This window comes from Macaca nemestrina, chromosome 14 (assembly GCF_043159975.1).
Source record: "Macaca nemestrina isolate mMacNem1 chromosome 14, mMacNem.hap1, whole genome shotgun sequence".
Taxonomy (NCBI): Eukaryota; Metazoa; Chordata; class Mammalia; order Primates; family Cercopithecidae; genus Macaca; species Macaca nemestrina.
The window spans coordinates 91671599-91690528 of NC_092138.1; the positions used below are offsets into that span (position 1 = coordinate 91671599).

At 46.4% G+C, this 18930-nt stretch overlaps 1 protein-coding gene and 1 long non-coding RNA gene across 10 annotated transcripts in view; one reads left to right on the top strand and one right to left on the bottom strand.

Moving 5' to 3' along the window:
* Positions 1-41: 41 nt before the first annotated feature.
* On the top strand, positions 42-13726 carry LOC105487146 (uncharacterized). Of its 2 annotated transcripts, XR_011612827.1 has the most exons (3): positions 50-2681; positions 7338-7387; positions 10623-13726. It is a non-coding gene; the product is annotated as an uncharacterized lncRNA (long non-coding RNA). The 2 variants fall into 2 exon arrangements; XR_011612826.1 differs by having other exon boundaries at positions 42-7387.
* Positions 10064-18930, bottom strand: part of LOC105487144 (PHD finger protein 19) — a 28003-nt gene continuing 19136 nt past the window's right edge. For all 8 annotated transcript variants that reach the window (XM_011750460.3, XM_011750458.3, XM_071078254.1 and 5 more), the window contains one exon: positions 10064-17587. In XM_011750460.3, coding sequence (XP_011748762.1) covers positions 17245-17587 — 343 coding nt within the window. In that variant the 3' untranslated portion in view covers positions 10064-17244. The remainder of the gene's footprint in view (positions 17588-18930) is intronic.

Sequence of the window (18930 nt, forward strand, 5' to 3'; positions counted from 1 at the left end):
CTTGTCCCTGAGATTGCTATGGGGCTGCCAAGCCTCGCGAGAAGTGTCCGTTAGGGCCTTGTCAACTGTAGCCAGTGGCTGCGGCTCCCTCTGTCTGGCGTCATCTAGGGCGCTGCTCAGGAGATTGCGGAGGCCAGTTTGCCAGTTGGCTTACGTGTTTATCGCGTAGGGCAAGACTTGCCAAATTCCCAGCCAGCGGAGCGGCGAGGATGGGGAGTTACGGGAAGTTAAAGAGCTTCGTGGGCGGCCTCGCGGCTCCAAAACCAGGCTCTAGGCGGCGGCGACCGCAGCCGTTAGGGAGGCCACCGCGGCTACGACCGCAGGTGAGGCCGCCCCAGGCGGAGCGGAGGCCTGGAGGGGAATCTTGATCCTGGGCCAGACACCTGTCAAGAGGAGGCGGAGCGTCGTGCCTCCAGGAAGACTGGATGAGTATTCTCCAGGAGCCGGACAAAGGCGTGAGTAATAGGGACGTGCGCCGCCTTGTTGGTGTTGATCAGTCCACCAAGGAGAAGCAGCTGTGGGCGCGGTGGCCGTGCCTGTAATCCCAGCGCTTTGGGAGGCCGCGGCGGGAGGATCGCTTGAGCCCAGGAGTTCGAAACCAGCCTGGGCAACATAGTGAGAACCCAGTCTTTATCAAAAAGAAAAAAAAAAAAGAAGAAGAAGAAAATTAGTGCGGTGTGGTAGCACGCACCTGTAGTCTCAGCTACTCGGGAGGCTGAAGCGGGAGGCTCACCTAAGCCTGGGAGGTCGAGGCTGCAGTGAGCTGTGATTATGCCACTGCACTCCAGCCTGGGTGACAGCAAGACCCTGCTTCCCCAACACCTTGGCGCCCTCCCCCCACCCCAAAACCAAAAAAAAACCAGTGTGGAGAGTTGGTCGCCCATCTGCTCCAAGCTGCTGTGTATTCCCGGTAATGTAAACATCGTGAAGGTGAAGATCCAGTTAACCTTTTAGGTGGAGGGCCAGATGGTAGAGGGCGACATCTGACCGGGAAGGCCATCTGCAACCAGGCCTAATATATCCACAGGGAACCAGTAGGAAACATCTGGGGAGGACAACCCAAATAAGTATCATGGGAGCAAGGGGTGGTTTGAGAACTTTAAAAATCGCTGCTGTTTTGCAATGTACCAGGTTGATGGGGAGGAAGGACCCTTAAATGCTGAGTGGGCACCGAGTATTCCAAGCAACTGGAGAGAGGCTATGTGCCTCAACAGGTCTTCAACACCAAGGAGACGACCCATCTTTTCTGTGCGTGCCTTCCTACTTTTGGGGCAAAAGACAAAACTCTGGAAAGCTTCGAGGAGGCTAAGGACAGGATTTCCCTCATTTTTTTTGTGGCAGTGCCTCAGGTGACAAAATGATAAAACCACTGCTGCTTTACAAAGACTCTAATCCCCCACTTGTCTTTCAGAAAGAGATAAACGCCTTCCTGTTTTCTTGTGAACACACCCAGAATCACCATTGCCACTTTATGGATTGGTTTTGTTATTTTTTTTATCCATCAAGTCCGAAGTCATTTAACAGAAAAAAAAATCCGGAAATCAGAATGTTGCTAATTGTGGACGGAGGTCCCAAGCACCCAGATTCATTATTCTTTGTTCATTCTAATGTTGATTGTGTTTCTCCCTCAGGAAGGCCCTAGCTTTCTTCAGCCCTTGGGTTAGGGTATAATCGAAGCATTTGGGAGGTATTACACCAAACATATGTTTGACCACTTTGCTGACTGTATTTAAAAAAACCCTCGCCTTACTCTGAAAGAAACATGGCAACAGTACAATATTGCTGATTCTTTGGTAGTGATAAAAAAGGTGATGGGTGATATAAAATCAGCCACTCTTAAGCTTGCTGGAAACTGTGGGAGGATGTGTGAATGATGATGCATTTTCCCTAGAGCTAATGAAGAAGTTAAAAAAACTTAGTGTCTGCAAAACAGGTGGGTTTAAGATTCATTGATATCAGGGAAAGTGAAATTAGTGAGCTACTCAAGTTTCAATCTTTAGTCACAACTGAGAGTCTATGTCCATAGGAAGAAGTCTTTGCAGACAGAGGAAATTGAATGCTGTCTGATGCCAGACCTCAGGCCTCACTGATGCTGCAATTGATATGGATCCTTTCCTGGATTAAAGCTTGGCTTTTAAAAAAGATTTCAATAAATTGCTTATACCTATAAAGAGATGCAGAAGAACCTTCAAAATAAAGCAAAGGACTTGGAAAGAGAAAGAAGACATGAAGAAGAGGATGTCATCTAGGTGAAGGTGATGGATACAGAATCTGAGTCTGAGGGGAAATCTGACTCTGAATCAGGATCCGATAAGGAGCAGGACAAGATGGAGGATAAGAAGCTGCCAGAAGAAAAGCCTGGACCCTCTGGCATGGCACTCAGAGTCTTGATATGTCTGAAGAAACTGTCCAAGCCATTAATGTGAAGTTGAACCTTTGGAATGTAACTTTCGAAGTGAATCTGGAGAGAGTAGAGGTACCTGAGTTGAAGGATGAAGAGATTCCAGAGACCATCCTTCCCTTGTTACGCTAACATCATTTTCATAATTACCATCATCCTTTTCATCACCAGCCACACATCCCTATCATTTTAGTCATGTAACAAACATTGCGCTTAAACTCTGCAGGGTCCTGAGCTAAACTTGGGGACATCGGCTTAGGAAATCATCTCAGGATCTGAGGTAAATGGTCATTAACAGTTCCATTCTTATTAATGTAATAGCTCTAAAAGATCATGGTCTTGATTTTAGTGACTTAAAATATAAAGGTTTCCTTAGGACCACTCAGCCTCATTTTCTCTAACCATATTCTATAGATAGTAAGTTCTTCAATCACAAATGGAGGTTTTCAGAGTTTACATTGGTAGTTGACAAGAGACTACTTGCTCTTGAATGACATGGCCTTACGTTTTATAAGCGGTATCTTTTTTTTTTTTTTGAAATTGAGTCTTGCTCTGTTGCCCAGGTTGGAGTGCAATGGAGCAATCTCAGCTCATTGCAACCTCCACCTCCCAGGTTCAAGTGATTCTCCTGCCTCAGCCTCTTGAATAGCTGGGATTACAGGCGTGTGCGCCGGCTAATTTTTGTCTTTTTAATAGAGATGGAATTTCACCATGTTGGCCGGGCTGGTCTCGAGCTCCTGACCTCAGATGATCTGCCTGCCTCGGCCTCCCAAAGTGTTGGGATTACAGGTGTGAGCCACTGCACCCAGCCACATTTTATAAGCACTCTTAACGTTAATCTTCTCTGTTAATCTTCACTTCAGACCTATGAAGGAGATATTAGACCTTCCTTTATGAGAAAAATCCCCTGAAAGCACACAGAAATTAAGTAACTCGCTTGAGTCTGCACAACTAACAATATAAATGACAGGAGTAGGCCTACAACTGATTAACTGTTGGATTTTGTCAGACACTTTGCTAAGAAGTATATTAGGCCTTTAAGAATTTCTAAGGCCAGGCGCGGTGGCTCAAGCCTGTAATCCCAGCACTTTGGGAGGCCGAGACGGGCGGATCACTAGGTCAGGAGATCGAGACCATCCTGGCTAACATGGTGAAACCCTGTCTCTACTAAAAAATACAAAAAACTAGCTGGGCGAGGTGGCAGGCGCCTGTAGTCCCAGCTACTCAGGAGGCTGAGGCAGGAGAATGGCATAAACCCGGGAGGCAGAGCTTGCAGTGAGCTGAGATCCGGCCACTGCACTCCAGCCTGGGTGACAGAGCGAGACTCCGTCTCAAAAAAAAAAAAAAGAAAAAAAAATTTCTAATCCCAGGGAACGAAACAGATAGGTGAACAGGTAATTACAATAAATGCAGAGACTGTCAGCTGGCAATCTGCAAGTCAGATTTGATTAACAGATGTGTTTTGTTTGGTCAGCCTAGTTGAAAACAATTTTGAATTGGTTTCCAGCATTTTGCCCTCTCTATTTTAAGATACTATTTACATAAAATTTGCCAACTTAAAGTGTGCTGTTTGTTGAATTTTTAAAACACTTGTGTTACTCCTGCCACAACTAAGACATAATTCTCTTAAACAGTTTACTTACACTTTTCTGCTCTGTATCCCTACCCCCAGAATTGTCATTTTTAAAATGAGGATACTTCACATTAAAAAGCTGGATTAAAAATTTGGAAATTCTGATAACAGTGGAGTCCATATTCAGAAGGGCAACAGCCATTAGCTTGTTGCTTTTCTTATTTGTTACTGCTCTCCATAGTTTATGCTACCACAAAAGTGTGTGCAGGCCGGGCACGGTGGCTCACACCTGTAATCCCAGCACTTTGTGAGGCCGAGGTGGGCAGATCACAAGGTCGGGAGTTGGAGACCAGCCTGGCCAATATGGTGAAATCCCATCTACTAAAAACAAAAATTAGCCAGGCGTGGTGGCATGTGCCTGTAGTCCTAGCTACTTGGGAGGCTGAGGCAGGAGAATCGCTTGAACCCAGTAGGCGGAGGTTGCAGTGAGCTGAGATCGCGCCACTGCACTCCAGCCTGGGCGACAGAGCGAGAGTCTGCCTCAAAAAAAAAAAGTGTGTGCAAAGTGCCTTATGGGCAGAGAACTATGGGAGTATCTTTTGGATGGCCTGGAAAGAGTTCATTAAGGACAGAAGTAGGGATTAAGAGTGTTCTAAGCCAAGGAGAATTAGAAGGGAGATTCTGGGAGGAAGGGGCCAGAGAGGCAGCCATGTGCGTGCTTCTCTTGTTTGTTGGTGGGTTGGACCTCTTTAAAGTGGAAGAATTTTGTGTACGTGTGTGTGTATGCTGTGGATTCTGAAGGTTTTGTGTTCTTAACAAAAGTTTACGTCTTTGGGGACGTCCCAAAATTTTGATTTTTTAAAAATTGTTTGAATGGAAAGTGAAAATAGTGTATTTTTGCAAGGGTTGTAGGTCTGGTATGGTGCTTGCATTGTTTCAAGGGTGAAGGGTGTCCAGTGGAAATTCCTCCCTCTCTTTGCTGCTGCCTCCACTGTCTCTCTCCTGGTGTCCTGGCAAGCCTGGCAGACCAGGCCAGGGAGGAACAAGGAGGCAGTGGTGGGAGAGAGGTTAGTTTAGGCCCTCAGTGCCTGCCCACTAGGACCTCTGCCCATGGCTGCCATTCACTGCCATGGTGCAGCTAAATTACCTGTGATGCTCTGGACAGGCTGGGCTCATGATGCCCTCTGCCAAACTGCCTGCGGCCCTCTGTCCTCATGTGCCTCCTGGTGAGTGCCCCGTGCCAGCAGACTGTGAACTTCTTCATCCCTAAACCCCCAGCTTCAGGACTGAGGGGAAGGGAAGGAAAGGAGAAGGCAGACAGATTTCTCTTTAATGCTCCTGGGGATCTGTGCTGGAGGCAGCTAGGTAAGGGCAGTGAATTGTTTGGTCCTTGGAGGCACCACTTGGTGTCCTGCAGATTGTGGGATGTTTTTCTAATTTTACCAGGAAACTGTCACTCCCAGCTACTTGGGGAGGAGTGACTGGGCTGTGTCATTGCTAGATGGAGGAGGGGAAGGGGTGTCTGCTGGTGAATCCTTGTCTAGGCATCACGTAAGAGGTTATTTTCTTCTGTCTATTGTAGTTACCATCTCATTTTTCTGTAATTGTCTGGGGGGCTTTGTTTTCTCATCTTGGAAATATCTTGAAGTGTTAAGGTTGGAAGTGACTACAGAGTAACTCCAGAGGTGGTGAAGGGGGCAGAAAGAACCGTAGGGGAGGGTCAGAAGCACAGGGTTCCAGCTCAGCTTTGCTGCTCACCTTTTGGGTGATTTCTTCCCTTCTTTGGCCTTTATTTCGTCACCTGCAAAAACTGGCACAAACCAGTGGACCTTAACTTTTTTGGGATTGTAGGTCTCCCTGAGTAGTTTTGTGAAAGTATATGCTGTCTATCCCTGAACTCCAGCCTCAATCTAGTCAATAACCCCCTGAGGATGGGGGCCCAGGTCTCTGAATTTTTAAATACTTGTATAGATGAGTCACATTTAGCCAGTCTGGAGACCAGTGTTGGGAAATTGAGTAGAATTTCATCCTACTATTTCCTTTATATGCCCATCCTTTCTCGTGATGTATTCTTTTGCCACAGTCCTGTGACACAGGAAGGGCCAGTGACCTTGGTCATCTTAGATTTGCCCTTGTTGATATTCTCAGGGTAAATGTCTTTCCTTTCCCCTGATGGCGTTCTTATACTGTCTTCTGATCATCATTGCTGACTTTGTTTTCAGCATCTAAAAGTTTCCATAACTGTAAGGCTTACTTCTTCCCTGCAGTCTTCTGTGTTTTTTAGTTATTCATTCATCGGCACTCGTCTTGGAAAGTCAGTGATCAAAATAGCACCAGTGTGTAGGGATGAGCATTGGAAGAGCTTCAGCAGAGAAGACATAGGAGTTTCTGCAGTGCTGTCCTGGGGTGGTTCTTGATGAGGCCAGCCGGGGAATAATCTAGGGGCAGATGTTGGCACACTATAAGAAACAGCATCTTGTGAAAACCTTTAAGTTAGATGGACTTCATCAAGAGATGATGAACCTCCCACCTCCAGGAGTGTTCAGGCAAATGTGAGATGCATGCATTGGACCAGATGACATGTGAGGCCTTGGTCAACTCTAGACTTGTTTATATAGGCTTGGAAAGATTTTAAAGTTTTCTCCTCAGTAGGTCACTTAGGTGGGCCAGGTTTGACAGTTCACTGAGCTCCTCTTAGGAGCATCATAATTTGGTTTTGTTCCCTTCTCCAGGTACTTTTGGGAGGGAAAAATAGAAGCCACTAACATCCTGTTAGTGAGTGAGGATGTGAGCATAGGGGGGTCAGTTTTTTTTTTTTTTTTCTTTTTTGAGACGGAGTTCCGCTCTTGTTGCCCAGGCTGGAGTGCAGTGGCACAATCTCGGCTGACTGCAACCTCTACCTCCCGGGTTCAGGTGATTCTCCTGCCTTAGCCTCCCAAGTAGCTGGGATTACAGGCATGCACCACCACACCCAGCTAATTTTGTATTTTTAGTAGAAATGGGGTTTCTCCATGTTGGTCAGGCTGGTTTCGAACTCCCGACCTCAGGTGATCCGCCCACCTTGGCCTCCCAAAGTCCTGGGATTACAGGTGTGAGCCACCAAGCCTGGCCCATAGGAGGTCTTGATAGGGGAGTGAGTGAGACCATGGCCTTTTTCCAGGTTCCAATTAAAAGTTAGCAGAGATAACTGATTGAGGTGTTTCCCCACATAAGATGCCCTGGGTTCATTTGTAAGCTAGTGACAGGGCCTGGTGACCCCGGAGGAAAGCTGTCTCCTAAATGACCAGATGAATGAGCAGTGGCAGCACTGGGGATCAGGCCCTAAAGCAGCAGTTTTTAGTTTTTGTTTGTTTTCATCTATAGTTAATGAAGACAAAGACTTCCAGGGTCTTCATGCTGTCCATCTGCATCAGGTAAGGTTGGCATGTCTTCTCACTCCTTTACCATAGGACCAGCCAAGGTACTAAGGGAATGACCTTGAAAAGCTGGAGACCTGGATCCCAGCCAGCCACCTTCTATGTGACTTTGGGCAAGTCCCTATCCCTCTCTGACCCTCAGATTCTCCATCTGTATAATGGGGGGCTAGAATAAGATAGTTTAAACCAGTGGCCTTCAAAATGTTGGTCTCAGAACCCCTTTACACTTTTAAAAATTGAGACCCAAAAGAACTTTATGGGTTATATAAAAGTTTACTGTTTTAGAAACTAAAACAGAATATAAAAATATTTTTATTTCATTTAAAATGATAAAACCATTACATATTAACATAAATAATGCATTTTTAAGGAAAGTAAGATTTCCTAAAGACAAAAAAATTTAGAAGAATGACATTTTACATTTTAGCAGATTCTGGCTTAATAAGACAGCTGGATCTCCTCTGAAACATCTTTAAATTCTGGGACACTTTAAGCTCATGGTGATAAAGTCAGGTCTTTCAAAATTTAGTTTTGTTTGAAAACATCAATTTTATCATTGGCCATACATGATGTAAATTGTCTTTATTTGAGTGGTGGGCTCAATTTATTCATATTTGAGGAAGTGCCTACCTAATACTCAAGCCTGAAGTAACTATAATTTGTAGAAATGACAAATTATGGTTACTCGGACTTGAAAGTAAAATTGGTGTTCCACCAAAAAAAAAAAAGTTTAACTTGTACTAAAACAATCAGACACGCAGTGAACTTAGGCATGTAGTAGAAATGCTTTATGTGTACTTCCTACCAGTGTTTTGTCACACAGAATATTGAAAAGGCATGTACGCAAGGATTGAAATTTAATTAAAGTAGTAATTTTGCCTACTTCATCAGAGATGCTAAGTGAAATTGACTTTTTAAAGTCCAACTGTGTGGCAGTGAAGAATATAATGACAATGAGTACAGGTTAGTGTCACTGTCTCAACTCATGCTGAAGTGCCAGCAGTTTTACCTTTTTTTTTTTTTTTGAGACGGAGTCTCGCTCTGTTGCCTAGGCTGGAATGCTGCAGCATGATCTCAGCTCACTACAGCCTCTGTCTCCCAAGTTAAAGCGATTCTCCTGCCTCAGCCTCCCAAGTAGCTGGGATTATAGGTGCCTGCCACCATGCCCAGCTAATTATTATTATTATTTTTGTCTTTTAAAGACAGAGTTTTGCTACGTTGGTCAGGCTGGTCTTCAACTCCTGGGCTCAAGTGATCCACCTGCCACGGCCTCCTAAAGTGCTGGGATTATAGGCATGAACCACCACACCTGGCCTGTTTTTTTTTTTTTTAAACCATTAGTGCAAATGTCAACATAGTAAAAGAACAAATAACAAAATAATATTATGAAAGTAGTTTTGGCCCCAAGGACCCCCTAGAGTCCTGGAGATCCCCAGGCGTCAGTGGACCTTCACTTTGAGAACCTCTAGTATAAACCTTTATCATTCTGTCATTCAAAGTGGAATTTTTGGAATTGGCATCACCTGGGAGCTTTCAAGAACTGTAGAATCTCCTGCTCACCCCAGACCTACTGAATCAAATTATAGTTTAACAAGACCCCCAGGTGATTTCTCTGCACATTAAAGCTTGAGAAGCACTGGTCTAAACCAGTGTTTCTCATAACTGCCTGCTATGTATTAGCATCATTTGGACACATTTTTCAAACTACCAATTTAGGCCCCACCTCACAGATTTCAACTTAATTTGGCCAGGGCGGGGATCAAGTATAGTGGTATTAAAAAGCACCTTTCTTTTTAGATGACTCTAATGTGGTCACCTGAATCTTCTCAGGTTGACTCTAACATAGGGCTAGAGATGCAAACCACCTATATGGATGATGAAACCTTTTCTTTACTTCTTAGGGAACTAGGATTCTGTGAATACACGGTTACATCTGGGTCTCAAACTAGCTATAGAGGGGGCCCTCATGATACCACCTCAGCAGAGGTGAGAGAGTAAGGAACCATTGGTAGAGCCAGTACTGTGAAGAAATTAAAATTTTAACTGGTGAGGGACAGCTTCAGGGTTAAGAGAGTTGGACCTCCTACCTTGAAACCTGGCTCCCCACCTGCCACTTGTTCCATAGTGCTTGGAAAATATGAATACTTTCTGTGCCTCAGTTGCCCCTTCTGTAAAATGGGGATTATACAAATGGGTTGTTATGCATATGGAAATTAATATGTGAAATCCATATATGAAATGCTTTATCAGTCTCCGCTCTTATTACTAATGTGTTAAAAATGTCTTTGAATTCTGTATGTCCGCTTATAAAAACACGTAAGTTAACAAAATTCATTATCTTCAGGCACCCAACTTACAGAATGTTTAAGCATACATGTGAAGCAACATGTGAATGTATACATGTGCTGTGATTTATTAAGCATGTTATGGGAAGTTTAAAATACCTCATTCAGCAGAAAGGAGGCAGAGGATTATAATCCTCATTCGACAGATGGGACACTCTGGTCCAAGTCCTCATGTTTCTTCAGCCTAGAAAGTGAAGAGAACTTGCACTGTGTGACAATGGCCAGGTGAAAGAAACAGGAGAGGAGGAGATTCCTCTAGACCTGGATTGTCAGGGAAGATCCCTTGGAAAAGGTCAATGGTTGAATTGGACCTTGAGGGACAGAGAGGTGTTTTTTTTGTTTTTTTTTGTTTGTTTGTTTGTTTTGTTTTTGAAGCAAGAATAGGCTTTTGATTGATCAGCAGGAGCAGGTGGAATCTAGGTGGGCAAGAGAGATATTGGTGGGGGGATTGTTTTGGGAAGTGATGTGCATAGGATAATAATAAAAAGAGTAGCTAGCATTTAATGAATGCATACAGTGCCAGCTGGTGTACTGGGTAAGTGCTTTGTATACTTTGTGTTAATTAATCCTCAGCAGTCCAGTCATGTAGGGCTTTTTTTTTTTTAAGGAGCATTTGAAGAAAACTAAGTGACTTGTCCATAGTCAGACAGCTAGTAGGGGCAAACTTAGAATTTGAACCCATGTCTGTAAGACTGTAAAGCTATCTGGCCTAACTGGCCACTTGTTGACAGATGGGAAACATAGGCTGGAGAGTGACAGGCCGTGGACCTGGACAGGTGGGGTGAGGCAGGTTGCAGAGAGCCTCCCATGAGGCTGGCCAGTTGGGTTTTATCACATGAGTTGATTCTAATCATAGTCACTCACAGGGCTTTGCTTTCTCTCCAAAGGCTATACATACTTTTGAAATCCCAGAGGTCTTCAGTCTCCCTGTGGGTCAAGGAGATGTGCAGTATTTAAAGTGGATTGAGGACGGCATGGAAGAGGATTGAGTGGGGAAAGCTTTTTGTGCATTCTGCTGGCTACCTCCAGCGGCTGCCTCCAGCCTTCATCAACTGCACTCTGGGGAAGAGGAGGACACCTTCTACCTCCCAGCATCTCTGGATTCCATGTTCCCGTCGGCACGGAGGAGCTAAAAATGGCCTGTGGAGGCTGAAGGTCTGAGGCTCCTAAAGCTGGAAGAAAAGGCTGGGCCAGTCAGGCCAAGTAAGAACATAGTGTAACTTGTCTCTGAGTGCTTCATGGTTAACGGGGATAAGGGGGCACGAGGGCCCCAGGATGGTTACATGTAGTGACTGAAGGGAAGACGCAGTGAGGGTGAGACTTGTCATCTTGAGTCAGTAGGCCTACCTCAAGTGCCTAGGATGTAATTGCTTTGCTGCTTCTCATGGGGAGGAGTGGTCCTAGTGACCTTGTTCACCTGGAAGAGTGTGGGATGAATGTCTCCTCCTACGGGGACTGGCAAGTGCTTTAACAAAAGGATAAATTGCTAATGGTGGCATTTCATGGATCAGCAGGATTATTTCTCCTTGCTAAAGAGGCTTTTGTTGGTCCTGAATTCTGAGGAGGTGGGACTACGAATGGACTCCATGAACCTGTGTATGACTCAGGGAATATTAGGACTTTGGCACAGCCTCATGGGTTGGGAGTAAGTCTTGGCTCTTCCCTAGCCTGAATGACAGGTATCAGATAATTCTGGTGTTTTGTCAGTGAAGATGTAGATTCTGAGCGCACAAAACTAACCTTTTCACTTGAACACAGAAATAGCCCCAGGAATCGGACAGACCTGTGTCTTTAGGTTTGTTTCATTGAGCCCCAGGGGTTGACAGTAGTACCTTGGGGACTGCCTGCCTGGGGATTTTTTTAAAAGCGTTCTTTGTTAAAGGTTTGTAAACCACCCCTCTGAGCCAGTTTTCATTTTATACATTACTGCAGGAAACTGAACTGCATGGAGGTCCAGAAAGTGGGTAGTGCAGGGTGTAGTGCTGATAACTACTGTACTTCTTGGATCTTCGTGCTCCCAAATACCAAATGGAAGACAATCTCTGAGAGTCCTTTGCAAAGATCTTGTAGGGACTTTAGGCTGGGGCCTTTGGAAAGTTCCTGAGGATTCCAATGGAGATTTTGAGGGATTATCTTAGAACAACAAAGAGAATGATAATGGTGATGTCCTTGCTTTTTACAACAGATCATGTTGTGCTATATATGGAAACCTGTGTAAAGTAAACCCTATCTAAAATGCGCTGGGGACCCAAGGTGGACTGCCTGTATTGCTTCCAGGATAAAGTCCAATTTCTAGCTCTGGTTTTTATAACCTTGCTTCAGCTCACCTTTTCCATCATTATCCCCTGCATCTCCTCTCCCACGCTGGGAAATGGATGGCTCCACTATACTGTGTGATGTTACTGCTATGTTCATGCCGTCCCCTCTGCCTGGAATGCCCTTCTGCATGAATGCCTGTGAAATGTTGCTGCTCCTTTGTATGGCCTGGCTTCCATGGTTGGCAGGAATCTCTTCTTTTGTGGTATTCCTGCCATCTTTGTGCATCACAGTCAGCTTCGTATTCCTAGATTGTAAGCTGCTTGAGGATAGGGGCATGTCTTGCACCTGTTTGGCAAATTGATGTTTAAAGTATTTAAATAACTAAAGCTCTCTCTACAGTACATAGTCACTTTTGATTTATGGAATTGGCAAAATTAAACTTTTTTCCTTGAATATTCTTAAAGTGAGACTAATTCCAAAGGAGATTTTTCTGTCTGTGGCCTTCATTGGGTGGTTTGCTGTTACCAGAAAGCTCTTAGTGGCCTTCCTCTTCCCTGGTGTCAAGGTTGACTGTAATAGGAAATGGGAGGGGAGAGGGCCATTTCTGCCAGGCATTGTCATAGGTTCTTAACATTATATAATCCTTATAATGCAATGTTTTCCTCACTTTACAGATGAAACCTGAGACCAGAGAACATGTAACATGTAAAGTACGTGGCAGAATTAGGATGTGAACCCAACTCTGATTCTAAACCTAATGCTCTTACTCTTTCATTCAGAGGTTCAGTCAGTTCTTTGTAGGCCATAGATCCAGAGAAGCTGCTGTAGCCAACAATAAAGTTGTTAGTTTTTAAAACATCTATATGGTGTTGGTCTGGCACTTAAAATGTATTGTTTGCTGGGCTCGGTGGCTCACACCTGTAATCCCAGCACTTTGGGAGGCCAAGATGGGTGGATCACGAGGTCAAAAGATCGAGACCATCCTGACCAACATGGTGAAACCCCGTCTCTACTAAAAATTAGCTGGGTGTGGTGGCACATGCCTCTAGTCCCAGCTACTCGGGAGTCTGAGGCAGGCGAATCACTTGAACCCAGGAGGCAGAGGTTGCAGTGAGCCGAGATCTTGCTACTGCACTCCAGCCTGGCAACAGAGCGACACTTCGTCTAAAAAAAAAATAAATGTGTTGTTTACTACTCACCACAGATCTGCAGGAGTTCACTGATCTCTAGGGTCTGCCTTAATGCCAGCTTACGTGGTTTGGTCACTATTACAAACCGTCATCCCAGAATGATGATGCAGAGGCTAGGGCTAGGACCCAGACCAGTGTTTCCACATGGGAATTCCCTCCCAGTATTTCTTCGGAAATGTATGTTTTTTGAATCCATAAACCCTAGAAAAATCAGTTGAGGAAATGAGAAGTATTGTAATTATTCTGTGAATACTAACACTTACCATTATAGAGACATTACTAGTTTGAAAGAATCCAACTTCATCAAATACTAACATACTGAATTGAAGGCTGTAAGAACTGAGACAGGAGTATAGCAGAGAGAAATAGTCACCATCTAATTAGCCCTACTTTTGGTTGCTGTGATGTCATTATGTCTGTATGTCTGGCCATATCAGCTGCTAATGGTGAGTTCTTGCAAATAAAATGATTTGATAAACAACCTAGCATACTTTATACAAATCTTATGGTGTTCTGAGAAATAAACTGTGGAAGCAAAATAAGTTAACAGTCTGGACACGATTGATTCTATATTCTGTTTACCTTGCTTTAGGATATTCAAATGTTATATTTATTTGAATGCTATCCAATATATGTTGCCTGGTGTCTTCCTGTCTTTTAAATATTCTCTGTACGCTACAGTTCTTTGTAAGTAAAAATAGGCTTAATTTGTCTACTTAGTAAACAGAGTGTTTCCAGATACCTATGATAATGAAGAAAAGAGTATAAAGAATGAAGTATTTTAAGAATAACTTATGATTTGGGGGATTTCTGAGAATTCTACTTCCTTGTCCCTAAATTCCAAAGGTAAATGTTAGTTGTGAATTTGGAAATACTAGACTACAGAGAAGCAGGCACTCTCTAGCCTGGGAGGCCCACTGATCGTAGGAGGGTCCATACAGCTGCTTCTTGTAGACCTTGCACTAGAACCCAGGTCTTTTGACACCTGGTGCCACTTTTCATTCCATTCCATTAATTATAGCCCAGAGAATAACCACCGCCCCCCCAACTCCCATTGTGGTTTTATTCTGAGGACAGATAAAAGATTGAAGCTGATGGAGTGGTAGAAAGAAGTGGGAGCCATAGTGAATGAAGACGTTTAAGGGCAGATGTTACCACCACTAAGCCCTTCACTCGGGATTACAGGCTACACTTTACCCCTCAAACTGTAGAATTCAGTGGAATCCATGGCCTTTACCTCTCTATAGATGACCTTTTTCCTACCCCTTCACATCTCCTGTTTTTTTCCTCTCCAAACTGCCCTAGATTTAGAGGTTTATTTTGAAGTAATAATCACACGCAGCGAAGTCTCTCCCAACACCTGGGGAGCAGATGTGCTGGGATTATCACTGGCATTTGAAGGGTGAGAAAACTGAAGGAAAGGAATCTGACTAAAGTGGCACAGGTTAGAACTAGCAGAGTCAGGTCTAGAACTCATTTCATATTTCTATAATTGTGTGATGATGTACTGATAAAGTTCTTTGGTGCCTGGACCTAAGTATTATAGTAGGGTCAATTTCTAAGTTCATTTTCCATCTTTTACCTCTCAGTGGCCCTCAACTAATGTTTTTTGCCCCCACAGGTTGGGTACTCGCAAAAGATTCCATATTCTCTCTGGCAGTAGGGGTGAGAATGTTGCTGGCAGTGGTAAGAGTGGCAAGGTGGCCAGAGGACAGGGTCCTGCCATTCCTTCTCAGCCTCCAGTAAACCAAGAGCAAAAGCCAGAGCCAATTCCTTCTGATACTCAGCAGCTAATTCATTACAGGGAAGACAGGTGATTGTTCAAAGGGAGCTTTTAAATCATAAAACAGACACATCAATTATAACTTTAACAAATGTTATTAAAAGCAGCAATTAAAAACCATGAATCTTTTTGAAGGTGCAGAGGGTTATAAGGTCAGTTGGCAGTAATGCAGCTATTATCTGGTATGAATGAAATGCTGGGGTGGGCAGTCAGGGTGACCTCATTAGGCCTTGTGCTATCTTCCCAGGTGGTGAAGACACCCCTTCCCTGCTTTTCCCTCTCCAAGCCCAGAGCCTCCCCAGAGCCCAGGTAGGGAAGGTCCAGGTGTACTATAACAGGATTGCTCGTCCCAGGCTATCTCAGAAGTCTGGAAAGCAGGTGGTTGCTGGGCTCTCTGAAGCCAGGCAGGAAGCTACAAATTGAATCCCAGGTCCCACAGCACCCCTGGGCTAGGGGCTGGCTTCTCAGCTCCCCTTCCACCTGGCCCCAGTTGGCCCCTGTGGCAGCAGCTGTGGGGCTGAGAAGGGGGAAGAACTGGGCCCAATGCCAGCTTATCTATGCCTGGGCTGTGCCAGGGAAGCAGAGGAAAGTGGGTGGGCGGTGCACAGGAGGTGAGGTCCCCTTTAAAAGGCACTGTGGGAGCTGAGGTCTAAGAAGGGGGACATCTAAACTATCTCAGGGACCCCCTGAACGCTCACAGGTAGAGAGGCGTCAGGCCTAGTAATGGAAAAACAGCTCCTGCAGGCCTGCTGCCCCACCAGTGCCTCTTGCTCTACCACCACCTTCGCCTTCCTGCTGGTGGCCTGCAAAACCAGCCAAGCTGGAGGCCACAGCAGCAGTTGGCAAGGCTGGTCCCCATCTGGTGCCCACCCTCCACGTCAAGGCACTTTTGTCCACTTTCCAATCAAGTGAGTCAGTTTCTAATATCTCTGGAAGCAGCAAAACATGAGGGGTCCTCTTCCCCCTCCCAATTTTGGTTTCCCTCCAGATGAGGCAGAATTTGAATGTTGTTCCAAAAATTCTCTTTCAAACCCCCACTGGCAAGGGCTTCCCTTTGAGGGAACTGAATGATGCGGGCCCTTTAAAAATTTCAACCTATCCCAAAAAGTGATTGTCCATTTCAGGGCAGGGCAAGGGATATGAAAGAGGGTGAGTCCCCTGTGCTTCCCTATGGAACCAAAGCTGGTTGATGGGCTGAAAGAAGGGGCGGGAGCTGAGCTTTCACATTTAGTTGCAGCACTTGGGCCCTGGAAGTGGGCCAAGAGAAAGCCAAGGGAGGAGCCATGAGGCCCAGAGGGACTGTGTGGCTCTGTGTGTGAGTACACTTGGGCATGTGGTGGTGTGGCCGTGTGGGGCTGTCCGCGTGCCTGGAGCTGAAAGTACAACACATGTGGATGGAAACTTGTGGGAGTGGGTGTATATTGTCTGCTGTGTGGTGTCTGGTGGGTCTGGGGGTGGGAGGCACCAGAAACAGGTTTAGCATGACATGGTTTCCCTCCTACCACCACTGCCCAGCCCCGTCCCCCAGGTCTGGAAGGATGCCTCCATTCCAGCAAGGCCAGGCCCAGCTCTATGGAGACTGAGGGAGTGTGGCCAAAGCTGACACTGGCAGCCTTCACTCTCAGCCTGGACCCTGGTGCTGGTGCCTTCTGAGGCAGACCCAGCCCTTCACTCTTCAGATCCTCGCAGGCTTTCACAGGGGCTTTCTCCCACCCTACCACCTCTCTCCAAGGGCAGTGGGGAGTGGCAGGAAAGTGGAAGAGAACAGCGCTGAGCGGCATCCTCTTACCCATCTTCTCCCACGCTCTCTCAAAGGTGCCTGTTATGTAGTCCCTGGGAGGACTGGCTGCCCCACGGGTCAGGTGTAAAGGGTATCCAGTGGAGGGACAGCTGTGCACACACAGGATGTGCAAACACACCCAAAAAGGGGCGAGAGAGGTCAAGGCACACAACTGGGGACAAAGACCTGGGCCTCAGGAGGAAGGGTCCCAGAGCAGGGGACTCAAGGTCAGAGGAACAGATAAACAGAGTTTGAGGGGTTGTGGAGTGTGTAGAGACACAGGCACAGGGGTAACGAGCCCGAGGAGGCCCTGGAACAGAGATGGTACAGCAGAGAGACGGAGGCCTTGGCCTGGCAGGCAGGCAGGGCCTTCTGCCAGGCACTTGCAGCTCTGTCCTGCTTCCTTCTCCCACCCCAGCCTGGAGAAAGCTGGGGAGCCTATGGCTTCTGCTGCTCCTCCTTTGGTTTTCAGGACCCCTGGCACCCCTGGGGGCTAGTCAGTAAGGGGTGGTCCCTTCCCACTCCACCAGGTACTGAACCTTGCCCTCAGGTGTGACCCTCCGAGCCAACACCTGGTACTTCTCCCCACAGGCCAATCGCCCAGCTGCACCAAAGTAGTTGGTGATAGATGACTTGAGGTGGGACAGGGATGAGTCATCTTCACTGATGCTCTCAAATGTGTGGCTGTCAATGCCTTCGTCTGGCCGCTCAGGGACCGAAGCCCCCTCTGCACTGCTGTCCGAGGGGCAGCGTCCATCCAGCTCAGCTGCCCACCGCTTTGCCCGCAGGGGCATGTATGCCTTGGCTGCCAGCTTCCTCTTTCTGCTGCCCACTGTCCATCTGTATCAGGAGTGAGAGAGGAAGATGTGAGAATGAGATAGAACCATCAGGGTAGATTCCTCTCCCTGAGCCCTCCCCTCAGTACCAGGAAAGTGGAAGAGAACAGCGCTGAGCGGCATCCTCTTATCCATCTTCTCCCAGGCTCTCTCAAAGGTGCCTGTCATGTAGTCCCTGAGATAATCTATTCCCAAGGCATAGATTATCTCACCAGATCCTCACAAGAGCCCTGCGAGGAGGGAAACTGAGGGTCCAGAGGAGAAAACCAGGTAGGGAGTGGCAGAGCCAGGATTCAAACCTATGAACGTCCAACTCCAAAGCATATGCTCTTACAGCCAGGATCCCAGCACTGCAAAAGCGCAACAGCACCATTCTCTGAGCCTCCTGAGGCCATGCAGTGCAGGGGCCCTGCTTATCCTGCCTTGCCGCTCGCCAGACTCGTGGAACTAGACAGGTCACATAAGGCTGGGGGTTAGGGACTGAAGGACCCTATATCCCAGACCCTGGATGGAGAGGTTGACAGACACATACACATACACACACACACACACAGAGGTGTTAGAGAAATAGACACACAGACACACAGGGCAAGGCACAGATTCAGATGCTTAGAGACAGAAACCGAGACCTGAAGTGCTGGTGAAACCAAAGAAACAGGAAGAAACAGGCCAGGCATGGTGGCACACACCTGTAGTCCCAGCTACTTGGGAGGCTGAGGCATGAGAATCACTTGAGCCTGGCAGGCGGAGGTTGCAGTGAGCTGAGATCATGCCACTGCACTCTAGTCTGGGCAACAGACCGAGACTGTCTCAAACCAACCAACCAACAAACAGGAAGAAAGAAAAATACAGAGGCAACAGCAGAGGACACCTAGACAGATGTCAAGAGACACAGACTCCAAGACAGATCTCTACAGGTACTATACCATTGTACTTTTTTTTTTTTTTTTTTTTTTTTTTGAGACAGAGTCTCGCTGTGTGGCCCAGGCTGGAGTGCAGTGGCCCGATCTCGGCTCACTGCAAGCTCCACCTCCCGGGTTCACGCCATTCTCCCGCCTCAGCCTCCGAGTAGCTGGGACTACAGGCGCCCGCCACCACGCCCGGCTAGGTTTTTTTTTTGTATTTTTAGTAGAGACGGGGTTTCACCGTGTTAGCCAGGATGGTCTCGATCTCCTGACCTCGTGATCCACCCACCTCGGCCTCCCAAAGTGCTGGGATTACAGGCTTGAGCCACCGCGCCCGGCCTTTTTTTTTTTTTTTTTTTTTTGAGATGGAGTCCCACTCTGTCACCCAAGTTGGAGCACAGTGGCATGATCTCAGCTCACTGCAACCTCCACTTCCCCAGTT